General features: G+C 68.9%; 1 protein-coding gene across 3 annotated transcripts; it reads left to right on the forward strand.

The window, feature by feature from the left end:
• The first annotated feature begins 1,125 nt into the window (after positions 1-1,125).
• Positions 1,126-10,913, forward strand: KLC3 (kinesin light chain 3). Of its 3 annotated transcripts, XM_005314638.4 has the most exons (13): positions 1,128-1,539; positions 2,739-3,018; positions 3,705-3,932; positions 4,642-4,720; positions 7,045-7,270; positions 7,602-7,689; positions 8,287-8,388; positions 8,472-8,645; positions 9,141-9,240; positions 9,383-9,426; positions 9,604-9,731; positions 10,272-10,344; positions 10,431-10,913. In XM_005314638.4, exons 2-13 carry the CDS (start codon positions 2,752-2,754, stop codon positions 10,500-10,502), a joined length of 1,581 nt encoding a protein of 526 aa, XP_005314695.2. In that variant the 5' UTR covers positions 1,128-1,539; positions 2,739-2,751; the 3' UTR covers positions 10,503-10,913. The 3 variants fall into 3 exon arrangements, with proteins under 3 accessions (XP_065426772.1, XP_005314695.2, XP_065426773.1); XM_065570700.1 differs by having other exon boundaries at positions 1,126-1,539; positions 10,272-10,913; XM_065570701.1 differs by lacking the exon at positions 1,128-1,539 and adding an exon at positions 1,872-1,894 and having other exon boundaries at positions 10,272-10,913.
• Positions 10,914-10,962: the final 49 nt, after the last annotated feature.

Below are 10,962 nucleotides of genomic sequence, written 5' to 3' on the forward strand. Positions count from 1 at the left end.
CAGGGCCCACGGGGGGCGGATCGGGGGCTGGCCGGAGCGCATTGCACTGTGGCTATTCCCCACCCCAGGGCCCATGGGGGGCGGATCAGGGGCGTGGCCAGAGGGCACTGCACTGTGGCTATTCGCTGCCCCACAGGGGGGCGGATGGGGGGCTGGCCGGAGCGCACTGCACTGTGGCTATTCCCTGCCCCACAGGGGGGCGGATCGGGGGCTGGCCGGAGCGCACTGCGCTGTGGCTATTCCCCGCCCCAGGGCCCACAGGGGGCGGATCGGGGGCTGGCCGGAGCGCACTGCACTGTGGCTATTCCCCGCCCCAGAGCCCATGGGGGGTGGATCGGGGGCGTGGCCGGAGCGCACTGCGCTGTGGCTATTCCCCGCCCCAGGGCCCATGGGGGGCGGATCGGGGGCTGGCCGGAGCGCACTGCGCTGTGGCTATTCCCTGCCCCAGAGGGGGCGGATCGGGGGCTGGCCGGAGCGCACTGCGCTGTGGCTATTCCCCGCCCCAGGGCCCACGGGGGGCGGATCGGGGGCTGGCCGGAGCGCACTGCGCTGTGGCTATTCGCTGCCCCAGGGCCCATGGGGGGCGGATCGGGGGCTGGCCGGAGCGCACTGCACTGTGGCTATTCCCCGCCCCAGAGCCCATGGGGGGTGGATCGGGGGCTGGCCGGAGCGCACTGCGCTGTGGCTATTCCCCGCCCCAGGGCCCATGGGGGGCGGATGGGGGGCTGGCCGGAGCGCACTGCGCTGTGGCTATTCCCCGCCCCAGGGCCCATAGGGGGCGGATCGGGGGCTGGCCGGAGAGCGCTGCACTGTGGCTATTCCCCGCCCCAGGGCCCATGGGGGGCGGATCGGGGGCGTGGCCAGAGGGCACTGCGCTGTGGCTATTCCCTGCCCCATGGGGGGCGGATCGGGGGCTGGCCGGAGCGCACTGCGCTGTGGCTATTCCCTGCCCCAGGGCCCATGGGGGGCGGATCGGGGGCTGGCCGGAGCGCGCTGCGCTGTGGCTATTCCCCGCCCCAGGGCCCATGGGGGGCGGATCGGGGGCTGGCCGGAGCGCACTGCGCTGTGGCTATTCCCTGCCCCACGGGGGGCGGATCGGGGGCTGGCCGGAGCGCACTGCGCTGTGGCTATTCCCTGCCCCACGGGGGGCGGATCGGGGGCTGGCCGGAGCGCGCTGCGCTGTGGCTATTCCCCGCCCCAGAGCCTGCGGGTGCAGAAGGCAGCGCCACTCCGGGGCTGCTCTAAGTTGCAGCCGCTCCTGGCAGACCCCGGATCAGCGCCGGGAGGGCAAAGGGCTCTGGGCCGGGGACGTCGCTGGGGTCAGGCCCGGCCCCGGGGAAGCGGGACACGCGCTGCAGCCCCGGTGCCCCGCGCCCCTCTGCCGTGGGGGGGCCGCCCCGCCCAAGATGGCCCAGGGAGGGGGTGGAGCCCGGTGCATTGTGGGTGCCGCCCATGGCCGCGGCAGGTGAGCGATGAGCCGGGGGAGGGCAGCGGCTCCGGGCGCGGCGCAGGCGGCGGATGCTCCGGCCCGGCTGGCAGGTGGGTCCCGGCGGGGCTGGGGGCTCGGCGGCGCTGGGCTCCGGGGACGCGCCTGGCGGGTGGTGCCCGGCCGGGGCGGGACGCGGTGCAGAGGCGGCCCCGGGAACCGGCCGCGCAGGTCGGAGCCCCCGCGGCCGGCCGAGCGCGCCGTGTGCGCCACGCGTGTCCGTGCTTCCAGCGTGCAGCCGTGCGGGGCGGGCACGCAGGCAACGTGTGTCTGTGCCCTGCTGTGACTGGTGCGTAGGGACCGTGTGCGTGCACGGACCCCGTGCATCGGTGCAAGCACCCTGAGTGTGCATGGACTCTGTGTGTGCGCGCGTGCCCCGTGGCTGGGGCACGTGGTACTTCTATACGTGTGTGTACAACACACGGCAGGGGGACGCAGTGCGTGTCAGCTTGGCACTCACCTGTGCCGGGGGTGACCCGGGCACGTGCCAGGCTGTGGCTGGGCATGTGTGTGCCGTGTTTGTGTGCACGGTGGCTGGCGTGTGGGGTGCATCTTGTGCTTGGGCACAGGTGGGGTGTGCTGCTCACACCTGTGCCCTGCCCGTGCATGTTGTTTGGTGACTGCGCCACGCCTGCCGCGCTGCAGGCCGGGCCGGTTAGTGCAGGCTGGCGGGACTGGTTCTTGGGGCGGGGAGGAACGCGGCACCTAACGTGCACCCCTCCCTCCCCAAGCTGTGAGCAAGCTGGGGCCCTTCCACCCTTTTGCAGCTCTGGGCCCAGCCCTGCTTGGGCTCGCCCCAAGTCACCCCAAGCCTTTGGGCATCGGCGGTGGCGAGTCGTGGTCCCTACGGCCACAAGCCAAGGCTCAGAGTCGGGAACGTGTCTGCTCCTCTGCAGCGTGGATTCCTCCCTCGTGCTCCCCTGTCCGGCCTTCCGTGCTGCCCCCAGTGCCACTGTGTCAGCCCCCCCCGGGTAGCCTCCCTGGAGACATGGGTCACCTTGGAAGTGCCTGTCCCTGCACAGCCAGGTCAGCCCCAGGTCCACACTTGGAAGGACAAGGGCTCACTCTCTGTCCCGGCCATGGATGCCCCACTTTGGGCAGGTTGCCCACCCGCAGCAGCACCAGCAGGGCTGCCAGCTCCAGGGCTGAGGGGTGCGTGGTGTCGCCCTGCCCAGCTCCAGGGCGATGGGCTCACGAGCTACCTGGGCTGGGGGCCAAGGATGCCAGCGCTCATGGTGCCCCCTCCCTGCAGGCTCAGCTGTGCCATGTCCCTGATGGTGGAGGTCGGCGAGAGCCAGCCGGGGAGGATGACGGCAGATGACATCGTCGCTGGCACGCGGCAGGTGGTGAAGGGGCTGGAGGCGCTGCGGAGCGAAAACAGGGGCATCTCACAGCGGCTGCAGGAGGCCCTGATCCAGGGCCATGGGCAGGAGGAGCCGCCGGGGGGCCAGGCCCTGCAGCTCCTGGAGGAGAAATACGACCTCGTCCGCAAGTCCCTGGAGGGGATTGAGCTGGGGCTTGGCGAGGCAAAGGTACCGGCTGTGCTGTGCCAGCGCCCCAGTGCGGCAGAGGGGCTGCGAACAAGGGAAGGGCATCTGGCAACAGGAGCGCTGGCTCTGGGGGGCTGCTGCAGCCCCACCTTTCCCAGCAGGAGGTGTTGGGGGGGCAGGGTAGTGGTACTAGCTGTGGTGGGAGCTACCAGCTACTCCTGTCCCAGGTTCTCCCAGCAGGGGGCGCTGTGGGGGGTGGAGCAGGGCGGTGGCTGTATGGGGAGCTCCCAGCAATGCCAGCCCTGGCCTCTCCCAGCAGGGGGCGCTGTGGGGGGAGCTCCCGGCTATCCCAGTCCCGGCTTCTCCCAGCAGGGGGCGCTGTGGGGAGCGAGGCAGAGGTGCTGGCTGTGGGAGGAGCTCCCGGCTATCCCAGTCCTGGCTTCACCCAGCAGGGGGCACTGTGGGGAGCGAGGCAAAGGTGCTGGCTGTGGGGGGAGCTCCCGGCTTCTCCCAGCAGGGGGCGCTGTGGGGAGCGAGGCAGAGGCGCTGGCTGTGGGGGGAGCTCCCAGCCATCCCATTCTCTCCCAGCAGGGGGCGCTCTGGGCTGTGGGGCAGGAGCTGGGCTGTGGGGAGCTCCCAGCCTCTCCTGGGGGGTGGGGCTGTGCTGTGCGGTGGCCAGCGCGGCAGGCAGGGGGTTTCCCTGCTGAGCCGTGCCCTGCCCTGCCCAGATGATGATCGCGCTGTCGTCCCACATCGGGGCGCTGGAGGCCGAGAAGCAGAAGCTGCGGGCGCAGGTAAAGCGGCTCTGCCAGGAGAACCTGTGGCTGCGCGAGGAGCTGGCGGGGACCCAGCTGCGGCTGCAGCAGAGCGAGGAGATGGTGGCGCAGCTGGAGGAGGAGAAGAAACACCTGGAGTTCATGAACCAGCTGAAGCAGTACGACACCAAGGAGGAGCAGGTGCGGCCCAGACCCCCCTGGTTGGGGGGCGGGAGGGAGGAGCGGATGCGGCCCGGACCCGCTGGCCTGCAGGCAAGGGGAAGAGAGGGAGAGGAGCAGGTGGGGCCCGGACCCCCCTGGCTGGTGAGAGGGGAGGGAGAGGAGCAGGTGGGGCCCGGACCCCCCTGGCTGGTGAGAGGGGAGGGAGAGGAGCAGGTGGGGCCCGGACCCCCCGGCTGGTGAGAGGGGAGGGAGAGGAGCAGGTGGGGCCCGGGCCTCCCTGGCTGGTGAGAGGGGAGGGAGAGGAGCAGGTGGGGCTCGGACCCCTCTGGCTGGTGAGAGGGGAGGGAGAGGAGCAGGTGGGGCTCGGGCCCCCCCTGGCTGGTGAGAGGGGAGGGAGAGGAGCAGGTGGGGCCCGGGCCCCCCTGGCTGGTGAGAGGGGAGGGAGAGGAGCAGGTGGGGCCGGACCCCCCTGGTTGGTGAAAGGGGAGGGAGAGGAGCAGGTGGGGCCCGAACCCCGTCCCTGACTGCACAGCATCCAAGTCCTCACTTTGCTGGCTGAAGCCTCGGGCAGGGAGGAGCCTGGGCCTGGCCGAGCGGCAATGTGGGGCTGAGATCTCTGGGGCACGTGGGTGTAAATGGGGGGTGGTCGGGGGAGCTCAGGCGTGGGGGGTGCTGGGCTGTGGGGTGAGAATGCTCGGCCCCAGCTGCCTTCCCCCTGTACCCTCAGCCGGAAAAGGACAACGCCCAGAAGCGGAAGGATAGCCTGGCCTCCCTGTTTGCCAGCGATGAGGATGAGCAGCGGCAGGGTACGTGCTGGGGGGAGCCCAAGGCAGGGGGGCTGTGGGGTGTGGGCTGTAGGCTGTTGGTTCGGGGCTGGCTCATTGCCCCTCAGCTCTGTGAGTGCACCCCAGTCTCTCTGCTGTCCGCCCAGGCGCTGACCCAGTGGGTCCAACGGGCTCAGCCCCCCCAGTTCTGCTATGGGGGGGGGAGCGGGCCCCGTACTGCCTGCCCTCCTGTGCACCTGCCCCACCTGTCCTCCTGCCCCGCACTGCCCACCTGCCTGGCTTAGCCACCCACCTGCCTGCCTGCCCTCCTGTGTGCCTGCCCTGGCCCACCCTGCACTCCTGTGCCCTGGCCCACTCTGTCCTCCTGCTCTGCCTTGCCCAGCCTCCTGTGTGCCCTCCCGCCCCATCCCAGCCTGGACAGGCCCAGCTTCTCCACACACCCGATGGACACCTGCGCCAGCAGCCCCGGAGAGTCCCCTCTACCCAGCCATTCCCAGGCCGTCCCCAGCCACCTTAGCAGCCCCCAGGGTTTGCAGTGGGGTGACTCCCACCCCCGGGCCACCTTCCGGCTGGTTTTCTTACAGCCCCCCACGACCTGAGCCGGCCCATCTGTGCGGTGATGCCCCGCAGCTGTCCCCGCCACCCGTCCCAGAGCAGCCCCACGTCTGCCTCAAACCCTGGGGGCTCCCAGCCAGCCGGACCCCTGGGCAGGGGCGGATGGGCTCCAGATGGGCTCCTCTGCATGTTCCCCGTGGCGCCGCTCGCCTGCCCACGCCCCTAGAGACAGCTGCTTCCTGGCACCAAGGGAGTGAACATTTTACTGCCTCCCCCCCCGTGGGCTTTTACAGAGCCCGGAGCCCAGCCCGAGACTGGAGCATCCGCCCAGCTCCTGGTTTCAGAGGGGTCGCCGTGTTAGTCTGTATCAGCAAAAACAACAAGGAGTCCTTGGGGCACCTTAGAGACTAACACATGTATTTGGGCAGAAGCTTTTGTGGGCTAAAACCCACTTTGTCAGATGCATGGAGTGGAACGTACAGAAAAGCTGCTGCCCAAATACATCTGTTGTCTCTAAGGTGTCACAAGGACTCCTCGTGTCAGACAGCTTCAGTTGCTGAGTCCAGGACCCTGGGGCCGCGAGCCAGGGATGAGAGGGCCAGTGTGGGGGTGGGGTAGGTGAAGGGGACCTGTGGGTGAGAGGAAGGAAGAGGAGTGTGGGGATAGGTGTGCAGGAGGGGAAGGGGAGAGGAGAAGGAAAGGAGGGTTGGTGAGGGTGGGAGAAGTGGGGTCGGCGGGGGGTTGGTGAGGGCAGGGGAGAGGAGGGTCGGTGGGGGGGTGTAGGAGGGGAAGGGGGCCAGGTGAGAGGAGGGTCGGGGTGGTTGGGAGAGGTGTGTCAGTGGGGGGGAGATGGCCCCAGGGGGAGAGGAGAAGGAAGGAGAGGCGGGTCAGTGAGGGTGGGAGAAGTGGGGTCGGTGGGGGGTTGGTGAGGGCCGGGGAGAGGAGGGTCAGTGGGGGGCTGTAGGAGGGGAAGGGGGCCTGGGGTGAGAGGAGGGCTGGAGGGAGGAAGAGGAGTGTGGGGATAGACGTGCAGGAGGGGAAGGGGACCTGGGGGGAGAGGAGAAGGAAGGAGAGGAGGGTCGGTGAGGGCAGGGGAGAGGAGGGTCAGTGGGGGGCTGTAGGAGGGGAAGGGGGCCTGGGGTGAGAGGAGGGTCGGGGTGGTGGGGAGGTGTGGGTCAGTGGGGGGGAGGTGGCCCCGGGGGGAGAGGAGAAGGAAGGAGAGGAGGGTCAGTGAGGGTGGGAGAAGTGGGGTTGGTGGGGGGTTGGTGAGGGCCGGGGAGAGGAGGGTCGGTGGGGGTTGGTGAGGGCCGGGGAGAGGAGGGTCGATGGGGGAGTGTAGGAGGGGAAGGGGTCCTGGGGTGAGAGGAGGGTCGGGGTGGTGGGGAGAGGTGGGTCAGTGCGGGGGGGAGAAGGTGGCCCCAGGGGGAGAGGAGGGAGCCCTGAGGTGTGGAGGCCTCTGCTGACTCACCCATCAGTTGGGGAGCTGGGTGAGGGTGACCCCCGCAGCAGCCCCCTTCATGTACCTATGCCTGGTTCTTGCCTCTGCTCGGGGCCGGGCTCATTGCAGAGCTGAGGGGATGGAGTTGGGATGGGAGGCACCCTGCCAGGGGGGTCTTTGCCCCGGCTCCCCCAGCTGTGCTAGGCCCCGGGGATGGACCCCGCAGGGCAGCACTGGGGGTTGGGGAGCGCCGACCCTGTCTCTGTCCTGGTGGGTCGGCCCTGAACTGGGCACAGGGCGGCTGCCGGGTCCTAGGGCTCGCGGGCGCCTCCCTTCACCGGGCTCTCCGCAGGGAGCCAGCCGACCAGCACGGCCATGGCAGCGGCACAGCAGGGCGGCTACGAGATCCCGGCGCGGCTGCGCACGCTGCACAACCTGGTGATCCAATACGCCTCGCAGGGGCGCTACGAGGTGGCCGTGCCGCTCTGCAAGCAGGCGCTGGAGGACCTGGAGAAGAACTCTGGACACAGCCACCCTGACGTGGCCACCATGCTCAACATCCTGGCGCTGGTGTACAGGTGAGGGCCGCGGCTAGTGGGGCGCTGCCAGCCCTCGTCTCCTCCCCCATGGGCTCCTGGCTGATACACGGTGCAGCCCCCCGGGGCTCAGAGACCTCCCCCACCCAGGCATGTGGCAGAGCCGCCTCCAGCACTGAAGGACACTGGCAGCGCCAGGTGTGGAGAGAGGCTGGCAGAGGCCATGGGGCTTGCCCCGTGTGGCTAGCGGCATGTGGCCCGGGCAGGGAGGGGTCCCAGGCCTGGCTGGTATCTGGGCAGGGACCGGGGGTCCAGGTGAAGTGAGGGTGGGCCAAGCTCCCGGGTGACATCGCTGCTGTCTGCCCTGCTGCAGGGACCAGAACAAGTACAAGGAGGCCACGGACCTGCTGAACGATGCTCTGGACATCCGGGAGCAGGCCCTGGGTGTGGAGCACCCGGCGGTGAGTGCCGGGGCGTGGGGCTCCCTGGATCAGATATCCTGGGACAGTGGGTCCCCCAAAGGCTGCTGGAAAAAGGGAGAGGCCTCCCCCATCCCAGCGGCTCTTGGTCCCTTGGGTCCAGCAGGGTTTCCAGACACAGGACCTGAATCCTTCTCTGGAGAGACGGGTCCGTCGCCAGCCACTGCCCACAGAGTGCAGCGGGCGAGCCCCCCATCAGCCTGCCCCGCTCCCCACAGCGCCACTGCTGGGAGGGGCTAAAGTAGCCAGGAGCTCCCCCCACAGCGCCCCCTGCTGCGAGAGGTGGAGCTGGGGTCGCCTGGAGCTTCCCCCATCAGCCAGCACCCCCGTCCCCACATTGCCCCCTGCTGGAAGAGGCCAGGCTGGAGTAGTCGGGAGCTCCCCCCATCAGGCAGTGCCCTGCCCCCCCTCCCCGCGCCCCCTGCTGGGAGCTCCTCATACAGCCGGTGCCCTGTCCCTCCCCCCAGCGCCCCCTGCTGGGAGTGGAAGGGTGTCTGTGGTGGGGGTGCTCCCTGCGGGAAGGAGACGCATGTCCGTGCCAGTGCATCTGGGCCCTAATGCCGCCCCCTCCCCCGGCAGGTGGCCGCCACCCTGAACAACCTGGCCGTGCTGTATGGCAAGCGGGGCAAGTACAAGGAAGCGGAGCCGCTGTGCAAGCGGGCGCTGGAGATCCGCGAGAAGGTAAGGCCGCCCTGGCGGGCGCTGCCAGGCCCAGCCCCTTGGCCTGGCCCCGTCCCTGACACTCTCCCTCCCCTCCCCCCCAGGTCCTGGGCCCCACGCACCCCGACGTGGCCAAGCAGCTCAACAATCTGGCGTTGCTGTGCCAGAACCAGGGCAAGTTCGAGGAGATGGAGCGGTACTACGAGCGGGCGCTGCGCATCTACCAGAGCCAGCTGGGCCCCCACGACCCCAACGTGGCCAAGACCAAGAACAACCTGGTGAGGGGGGAGCTCTAGGGGAGGGAGGGGGTTGGGGGAAGGGTCCATGACTGCCCCTGGGGAAGGGTCTGAGGTGGGGTTGGGGTACGAGGGGTGGGGGAAAGGTCCATGACTGCTCCTGGGGGAGGGTCTGGGGTACTAGGGGTGGGGGAAAGGCCCATGACTGCTCCTGGGGGAGGGTCTGGGGTACTAGGGGTGGGGGAAAGGCCCATGACTGCTCCTGGGGGAGGGTCTGGGGTTGGGGTACTAGGGGTGGGGGAAAGGCCCATGACTGCTCCTGGGGGAGGGTCTGGGGGGCTCCCTGGTGGCTGGCTGCAGGGCTGGGGGATTTGACTTTCTGCAATTGCAGCATGAGTGGGTGGTGCTGCACAGGAAGGGCTAAACTTCCCCTGGTCTGGCCTTTGAGGGGGGGAATCTGGCCCAGGAAGCGGGGGGGTGGGGAGGATGCGGTGGGTGAATGAGGGCTGCCCCTGGTAACACTCCCCTTCCCGGCAGGCCTCCTCCTACCTGAAGCAGGGCAAGTACCAGCAGGCCGAGGAGCTGTACAAGGAGATCCTCACCTCCCATGACAAGGAGCGAGCAGCTGCCCACCACGGTGAGGCCGCCCAGCAACAGGGCTGAGCTGTGTGCCGGCTCGGGGCGGGGGGGGGTTCTCTGGGGCAGGTTTATTGCTGGGGGAGGGGAGCTGTGGGAGCAGGGTCTCAGTGTGGTTTCTCTTCATCTCCTCTCTCGTGCAGGTGACTTCGCAGCAGGCCAGAGCAGTGCAGACCCCCTGAGCCAGGTAAGCGCCAGGGCCTGGGCAGGGTGGGGAGGGGGAAAGCAGAGTGCAGGGGCCAGGCCCACAGAGTCAGTGAAGCGGGGCTCATAGGGGGACTAGGCGGCCTGGGATCCAGGGGGGGCTGCAGCCCCTCCCTACTGGGAGCTTTGCATCCCCCAGCTCCCCACTGTCTCCCCCCAGGATGCCATGGGCAGCGTGCGCCGGAGCAGCTCCTTCTCCAAGCTGCGGGAATCCATCCGGCGTGGCAGCGAGAAGCTTGTCTCCCGGCTGAAAGGCGAGAGCGTCCGGACCATGGACCCCAACCCTGGGTAAGGGGCTTTTCCACCCAGCTCCAGCAAGGGGCCCAGCGCTGGCCCCCACGTCCTTGCCAGAGTTGCCTTGGGCTGTTGAAGTGCTCCTTGACCCGAGGCAGCTGCCCCTGCCAGTCCAGAGCTCTGTAGAGCTGCCCCGGCCTGTCACTAGTTACCGCACTTGTGTGCCACTTGGAGGGGGCAAGAGCAGAGCCCCCCAGGACACCGCCCCCCGCATGCCCCAGGGGTGACCACTCTCCATTCCCAGCTATGTTAATCTAGTGTCTAATCCAGTCCCTGGAGGGGACCCGTCAAACCCCGGGTCTGTTCTGCCTGGGGTTACCCTCAGCAGCCAGCGAGCAGGGCTCCTTTCCCAGCAGTTTGCTCGGCTGTTTTGCTGGCAGGTGTTAATTCTGCGGCTCTAGCCCTTGCGCTGCGTTGGCCTGTCCCAGGGTGGAGCGGCGGCAGGCTGACCCGCCCCTGGGCAAGAGCCGTGGCACTAGGTGCGATCCCCGCATGCAGCGACGCCGGCTGCTCACCTCACGCTCTCTCCCGCAGGATGAAACGCGCCAGCTCCCTGAACGTCCTGCATGTGGGCGAGAGGCCACCGGTGCCAGCGGCTTCCCCAGCGGTGAGAACTGGTCCCGGGGCCCCAGCAGCGGGGATCCTGACCCAGAACCCTTTAACTCCCTGCTCCCCTTTATTCCCTCTCCGCAGGTGCCCAGCAGGAACCTGAGCGCCAGCAGCCAGAACCTCTCCCCCAGCAGCTCCCTCTCCAGTGCGGGCTGAGGCACTGGCACGACCAGGCCAGCTGGAGTCTCAGCTCTGCTTGCTACACCAGCCCCCCCCCCCCCCCCCCCCCCCACCCCTGCAGCCTGCCCGTTTACCCTCCAGGGCGCAGAGTGCACAGAGCAAGGGGCACGGCTGGCTGCAGCCCAGCCAGCCCCCGGGTTGGACCTCACTGGATGCGGTGAATGTGCCCCCCCTCAACTAGGAGAGACCAAGCCGGTGCCTGCCCCCTACTGGGCTGCTCTGGCCCCATAGCACAAGCTGCTCTTTCTCAGGAAGCCCCTGGGCTCGGCCTGGCCCTGCTCCAGCTGCCTTAACCCGCCCCCCCGATTGCAGGGGCCAGGGCTCGCTATTTATTCTATTTATAGGTGAGAGCAGAACAAGCACAACGTGAATAAAGGTGTTTGGCGACTGCTGGCTCTGGGTGTGTGTCAGGGCTCAAGCCCGGGAGGAGGAAAAG

Source organism: Chrysemys picta, chromosome 17 (assembly GCF_011386835.1).
Source record: "Chrysemys picta bellii isolate R12L10 chromosome 17, ASM1138683v2, whole genome shotgun sequence".
Lineage (NCBI taxonomy): Eukaryota > Metazoa > Chordata > Testudines > Emydidae > Chrysemys > Chrysemys picta.

Coding starts and splice junctions, on each gene's coding strand:
- KLC3 (XM_065570700.1), top strand. CDS start 2,752: ATGTCCCTGATGGTGGAGGTCGGCGAGAGCCAGCCGGGGAGGATGACG. Junction 3,933..4,641: donor ACGACACCAAGGAGGAGCAG/GTGCGGCCCAGA, acceptor CTGTACCCTCAG/CCGGAAAAGGACAACGCCCA. Junction 8,389..8,471: donor CGCTGGAGATCCGCGAGAAG/GTAAGGCCGCCC, acceptor CCTCCCCCCCAG/GTCCTGGGCCCCACGCACCC.